The sequence below is a fragment of the Alligator sinensis genome, unplaced genomic scaffold, assembly GCF_000455745.1.
Source record: "Alligator sinensis unplaced genomic scaffold, ASM45574v1 scaffold14_1, whole genome shotgun sequence".
Taxonomy (NCBI): Eukaryota; Metazoa; Chordata; order Crocodylia; family Alligatoridae; genus Alligator; species Alligator sinensis.
Genome location: NW_005842709.1, coordinates 468006 through 474479, shown reverse-complemented (window position 1 = coordinate 474479; position 6474 = coordinate 468006). Strand labels below are relative to the sequence as shown.

The 6474-nt window shown below is 57.2% G+C and overlaps 2 protein-coding genes across 2 annotated transcripts; one reads left to right on the top strand and one right to left on the bottom strand.

The window, feature by feature from the left end:
* Positions 1-2468: 2468 nt before the first annotated feature.
* EIF4EBP3 (eukaryotic translation initiation factor 4E binding protein 3) lies at positions 2469-3710 on the top strand. The gene is made up of 2 exons (XM_006034163.3): positions 2469-2664; positions 3369-3710. Exons 1-2 carry the CDS (start codon positions 2469-2471, stop codon positions 3395-3397), a joined length of 225 nt encoding a protein of 74 aa, XP_006034225.1. The 3' UTR covers positions 3398-3710.
* Positions 3711-3850: 140 nt separating this feature from the next.
* SRA1 (steroid receptor RNA activator 1) lies at positions 3851-6470 on the bottom strand (the record flags this gene model as incomplete). Its single annotated transcript, XM_006034155.3, has 3 exons — positions 3851-5193; positions 5716-5824; positions 6225-6470. Coding segments are annotated over 3 exons (546 nt in total), but the record flags the coding sequence as incomplete, so codon positions are not given.
* Between the last annotated feature and the right edge of the window lie 4 nt (positions 6471-6474).

The window sequence follows — 6474 nt, the reverse complement described above, 5'->3', positions numbered from 1 at the left end:
CCCGGGGGCCTGCCGGTCTCGGCAGGGCCACGGCGTCACCCGGGCCAGACCCCGGCTCGGGGAGGAGGCTGCTCCCCTGCGTGCTCAGGCCCTGGCCGCCGGTTTTGAGGGAGTCTGGAGACCCGCGCTGGGCTGCCCCTGCCACGTGGGCAAGGATAGCTGCCCTGCCCTGCCCTGCCCTGCCCGTACCCAGTGGGCAGGGACATGTTTTGTTAAACTTCCAGCTACAGCTGCGGCCGCTGCCGGGTCGTGCACCTCTTGATAAGCCCTATCTGGGGGGCGAGGCCAGGGCAGGGGCTGGGCGGGCACGCGGGCAGGCCCCGTTGTGTAACGTGTTTGCTCTGGCAGGAGGGTGTAGCCCACGCCCAAGCACAGGCAGTTCTGCACTGAGCTGTTACTGGCTCTGCTGCCCTGGGGCTGGCACCTCTGGCTGCAGCCTCCCCGCAGGCATGAAAGCAAACACTCCTGCCCGTTTGCCCCCGAAGCAGCCTGGCTCCCTCCCTCCCTCCCTAGCTAGCTCAGCCCTGGCTGCTAGGGGGGTCTGGGTTACACAGCACTGAGCAGAGTGCCCACTGTTTGGGAGGGAGGGAAGGAAGCTGGATGCTGGCATCTTGTGCTCAGTAGGTAAAGTGTGGCATGTTTGCAGGAGGATTTACCAGCTGGGAGGAGAAACTCCTTGGGGACTCCCTGACACTCCTACCCCAGCCCCTTCCCAGGGTGGCAGACACACAAGGCCTCTGCAGCCTGATTGGAAATAGTTTTGCAGAGGCAGCCTGGGAAGACACTGGCAGATCCCTGAACAAAGTTACTGCCTGCAGCTGGTCTGCTAAAGGGCCATGCTTTCTGCAGCCCCCAGCTGGGCAGGATGCCTTGCTGGGAAAGAGGTGGTGTTGGCAGCGGGTGGTGCCAGACAGTGCATATGGTCCCGGATTGGTGCTGCTCCAAGGTGCTAGGGAGCATGGTGCTATGGGAGGAGAGGTAGGACCCAGGTTCTTGTGCCTCACAGTAGACTCAGATCCCAGGGTGCTTGATACATGCATGTAGTCCAGCCAGTTGCTCCTAGTGCCACTCCTTTGGGGCACCCCTGGCACTTCAACCGCTGTGTCCTCAGTCTCCAATTGGGAGGACTCAGTGACAGCATGAGCACACTGCTACCTGGTAGCCTCTTCCTGTGCCCACGCCCCTACCAGGGGAGCTGAAACAGAAATATGAGGGAGCAAGCTGGGACAGAGAAGGCCTTAATGAGAAAGGCAGCCTGGCCATGCCCCTTCTGCCTCCCAGTTCCCAGAGCATTATGAGCTGTTATGCATCTGCTGAGAGCTGCCCCAGCAACAGTTGTATTTCAGATATGGGTGCAGCAATTCCTGTGTTTGCACTGAAAGGTATATTTAAATGCTGAATTAATGCTCCTAGCAGCTAAACCTAAGTTTAACATACACTGCACAACTGTACTGATCTGGGCAGCATTGAAGGGGCCAACCCAGACCCCCCTTTATAAACTGCAGTAACTGGTGCCTGCCTGGGAGCTCAGTCTCACTAGCCAGGACAGGCCCAGGGTGGGACACATCAGAGGATGACGAATGTAATGGCATCAAAGGGCAGATTTGTGCTGAGAGGATTAGCAAGGTGGAAAGAAGGAAAGGGATGAGCAGGTCAGAGGGGCATGTTTGCAGGAAGCAGAGGTGGAGCAACTGTGGGAGCAAACAAACATGAGTTAGTAAGAGGCCCTGAGTGCCCAGGGGTCCCTGCTGTGGCACCCCAGAGGGAGGGGAAGGGTTGGTGAACAGGAAGCCCAGGAGAAGTTGGCACGAGGCTGAGCTTTCATCTCTGCTCCAGACAGGAAAAGGACTTTAGCAGCAACACCAGGTCTCCACCCTTCTCCCAGAGCTCCCTGCCAGGTACCGGCACTGCAGTGTAGCAGAGGTTCCCCCTAGCTGCAAGGGGCAGGTCAGCCTTGGGCAGGTGGAAAGCATTGCTAGAAGGTGAGTGATGAACTCATGCTGGGCTGCAGGTCAGGGTCATTTCCAGGAGCAGGGGCTGCTCCCCACAGCTTGCCAAAGGCATGGAGCTTCCCACTAATGCAACAGCTGATGGTGCCAATACGTCTCTGTGGTGTGTGCCACAAAGCATGTGAGTGTAGCACCCTCATGCTAGAGAATGGGCACCTCTGCTGTAGCCCAGGCTTCAGCATCTCTCTTGGGATCCAGGTGGGCAGGTCAGAATGACCAGGGTACTTCCCCAGCCCATGCCCTGCTCAGCTGCTGCTTTTGCGCCAGACTAGGAAGGCAATAGGCCCTTGCCTGCTATTGTGCATCTTCAGTATTTGAGAAAGCCTTTCAGGCTACCCCCACCCTTCCTGGCAGCAGGTTTGTGGAACTGCCCAGGCCCCTGTGCTGTGGGCAGGGGCTGCGATTCCCCCAAGCTGTGGGCTGTTTTGAAGAGGGTGAGTACCTTGGGCCCTTGGGGTGATGCTTTGCTTGGCTTTGGCAGGTACCAGGATCATCTATGACCGCAAGTTCCTGCTGGAGTGTAAAAACTCCCCCATCGCTAAGACTCCGCCCTGCTGCCTCCCACAGATCCCTGGTGTCACCACTCCTACCCATACAGCACTCTCCAAGCTCGAGGACCTGAAAGAACAAAATGAGCTGGAGGAAGAGAGTCCAGGTAGGAGCTGCATACACAGCACCCTGCCCTGGCCCTTCCTTTCCTGAGGGGCCTGGCTGTAAGGTAACATCTTTGGGTGGTCTAGCCTGAGCAGAGGTTTGAGTCTATGGGGCAAATCCCACTGAGCTGCAGGGACCAACAACTTCTCTGCAGGAATCAGTGCACCAGGCTGCAGCTCCCCCACCACCATTGGGACCAGTCTGCATAGGGTGGTTGTGCCTGGAGGATCATAGAAAATTGCATTAACTCCTGCCCTGGGTTGGCCTGAGCCAGAGCCTGACACCCCCACCCCCCACCCCCTTCTGCTCATTGCTTCCTGTCAAAATGACCCTTCTGTTCTGTTGTGACTGCAGCAAGTGTGGTCTGGACTAAAGGAGACTTTCTGTGCCACTGGACACAAGCTGAGACTCCCTCCACGTGCCTTCTGTAGGGGCTGCTCTGGAGTGAGCACCGTGCTGGAAGCCACATCAGCACAGAGCCTGGGCTAGCAGTCAGCCCAATACCAGCACCTCAGCCATTGCTGAGAGGCAGGGGGAGGGGTTAGGGACCAGCATGGGGCTCCTTCCACAGGCACCCCAGCATTCACCACAGGGAGCCCAACCCTTCCATCTGCCTCCTTGGCTGATTTCATCCCCTTCAAGGTGGGAGTACTGAGTATGCAGGCCCAGCCTTATGCTAACCAGCCCTTGTCTCCCCTCCCACAGAGGAAGAGCAGTTTAAGATGGACATCTGAGCTCCCTGCCAGCATGCTCTACTGGCCGATGTGAGGGAACTCTCAGCGCCTTGCCCTCTCTCTCAGCCCTGGGGCAGCAGAAGAGAGTGAGGCTTTGGTGGTGGTGCCAGCTGCATGCCTGGCTTGAGTTTTTAATACTACCTTTCTGCAATTGATTTTTGTCCTGGATCTCTTTATGGAACTGGAGGCCTGGGCTCTGCTGCCCAGGGGGGCTGGTTTTGGCTCCTGCCCTGCTGACTGTTAAGCATGAGTTCTCCCGGACTCACTGTGGGGCTCTTCAATAAAGAACCTGAAAAGCCTCCTGCTCAGAGTATCTTCTGTGCCTCGTGTCCAGCTCTGTTGCCCATGTCTGCCTTTGCTCAGGGCACAGGAAGTGCTCGCTGCTCCCCTGGACTCCTTTTGTCCTGGAACTGCTGCCTTATGGAATCAGATCAAAAATGGGTGAACGTCCGGGTACTGCTGGGCCCTGTGGCACCTCTAGGGCAGGGTGGGATATTGTAGATCTTCGCATTCAATGACCCACAGCAGGAAGACCTCCCCCCACCCCCATCACTGCAACAAGGAGCACCCTGTTGGGTTGGTGTAGTCCAAGCAGCTCTGAGGCCTGGGAAGTCCTTTTTGTGACTTAAGGCCGTTTGGAATGTGGAGGACTTCAGGACTCAGCTTATTTTTAGCTTTGCCCAGACGTGAGCTATCAGGAAACCACAGACAGGCTCCACACACTGCTTCCCAAGGATCTCTTTGGGGCTGACAGAACTTTCTCCGAGTGGAGATGGGCAGGTGAAGCTCCTATCCTTTCCAGGGCCAAAATATGAGGGCAGCAGAGTGGCTTCTTAAAGAGCTACAGCAAAATGATTGGTCCACAAGCTGGGAGCAGCATTTCAGCCTGTGGGGGCCTTGGGGACTGCTGAAAGGTCTGATATGTTGCAAACCCCAGGAACCACCCATGAGCCCTGCAATCCCAGGGCTTGGCCTTGCCTGTGCCCAGTGGTGCTTGATTTTGCAAGGAAGAGGTCAGCTTTGTCTCAGCCCTGCTCTCCTAGGAAGATCAGGGCCAGACTTTCACCCCCACTTGCTGCTTGTGTCCGATTGCTCCATTGAACTGCAGCAGGCATCAGGAGTGGCCAGCACATTCCTCCTTTTCTAGCCACACCTACTGTCAGGTCCTGGGGCACATTAGACTCAGCCAACATCTGTGCCTTGGTCAGGTGTCCCATGCAGGGCTATAGTGCTTCTGCTATTTGTGAAGCTTCTGTAATGCCAGTTACCCTCAGGGCCCTGCAGTGCTCCCTCATCTTGTACCATAGAACCTACTGACTGCAGGGGCTCCCTCAGCACTGGGCTCTGAGTTAGCTCAGAGGCTTAGACATAGAGGAATTATATTGTTTATTACTATTATTAAATAGTGTGCAGCACATTGTCACAAGATGAACTGGTAATTAAAAAGCTCCCCTTGGAGAATATGTCTTGGATCAGGTCCTTGGAGCAGCAGAGGGAGATGGAGGAGTCCCATCCTTCTTCCACTAGTGCTGTATAATGTTCCCAATACCTCAGAGTGTAGTTTTCCCAGGTGCAGCTCAAGTCCCCATGGCTTTGCCCATCTCACTAAGCTTCTCCACTTGGCTGAGCTCCAGCAATTTCTTCAGTATCTGCAGCCACAACTCCAGGGGGCAAGTCCCTTGTCTCAGCAATTAAGCGTTTAACTCCCACCATCCACTGACTGACTTCATTGACATGGTCCACCATAAGCGAGCGATGGATTTCATCTGCGGAGTCCCAGTTCTTCTTCTGTAGCTCTAAAATAAAAGGAGAGTGCCAGTGAGCACCCCAAGCCTCCTGGCTGCAAGAAAGGATCCATCCCCCAGCAGGGAACAATGCTTTCCCCACAACATGGCTGGGCCTAGTGGAAGTCACATGCCCAGAACTACAGGGGTGCAAATCAGGTGAGGGACATAGCTGCCTGCCACCTCTGAATGGACAGGGGTGGGGATGGGAATAACAGCAACTGACTGAGATGCAAGATGAGGGGCAGCAGGACAGCACCTCAGCCATGGGCGACTGGTGCCTCTAGAGCTGGGGGGGAGGGGTCTTCCGGTGTCACTTCCAGTTTCGTGGCTGGTGCTTCCAGGGAGTGCACAGCTGATCTTGGGGTGCACATGCACCCCCTACGTGTCACCAATGACTTAAGCAATGAGGGAGCATGTGCAAAGGTGGGGAGCCTGGGAAGCAGTATGCAAAAGGCAGCAGTGGCTACAGCACATCCCTCCTTAGATTCAAGCTGTGGCCCCATCACTAAAGGTCATGGTCCCCAGGCTCACCTTGCACCAGGATGGCCATTCTCTTCTTCACAGGGGCAGACAGCTTCCCCTGGGCCCACATGTCCTGAAGCACAGCAAGGCGTCTGCTGATGTCATCACAAACCTGTTTCTGTGAGAGCACAGATAGGATCTCTACTAAAAAGCTCCATGCACCGTCCCCCTCACTGCCAGCCCGTGCCCCTTGCACAGGCTAAGGTATCCCCATGCAAAAAGCAAGCAGGAGCCTCTTGGAGTCTGCACCCCCTGCTCCACCGCAGGATGGGGGGAACTTGGGGAGCACCCACGGGGACTGGGGCTCAGAGCCATGGACAGGCACTAACCGCACCCTCACGCCCAGCATCTGAGGGAGGCCCTGGCACTCCCTTCACACTGGGGCTCGTGCTCGGGGGCCCGCCATGCAACACAAAGGCCCCCTCCAGCAAAACCCTGGCATGAGCGGCAGGCACAGCGGGCAGCTGCTATGATAACATCCCCACGTGTGGAAGGCGGCCCCGGCCAGCAGCCCTCACCCGCACACAGGCCCGGCAGGTGCCCAGAGCCTCGGTTAGAGGGGCCATCACGTCCTCCGCGCTCGGGCTGCCACCGTCGTGCTCCTCCGCAGCTCCGCTTGTGACTCGGCTCACGGCACCCTCCCGCAGCGCCGGGCTCGCCGGCCCCAGCGGCGGGGGCCCCACGGGCTTTGGACTCGAGGCCGCGGGAGCGGCGTCCTCCGGAGCTGGAGCAAGAACAGAGCAGCAGACATCAGAGCCCCCCGGGGGG

Bases quoted from the DNA above. Each gene is read 5' to 3' on its own strand.
- EIF4EBP3 (XM_006034163.3), top strand. From the start codon at position 2,469: ATGCTTTGCTTGGCTTTGGCAGGTACCAGGATCATCTATGACCGCAAG. The intron at 2,665-3,368 runs GTAGGAGCTGCA...CCCCTCCCACAG, and splicing joins GCTGGAGGAAGAGAGTCCAG to AGGAAGAGCAGTTTAAGATG.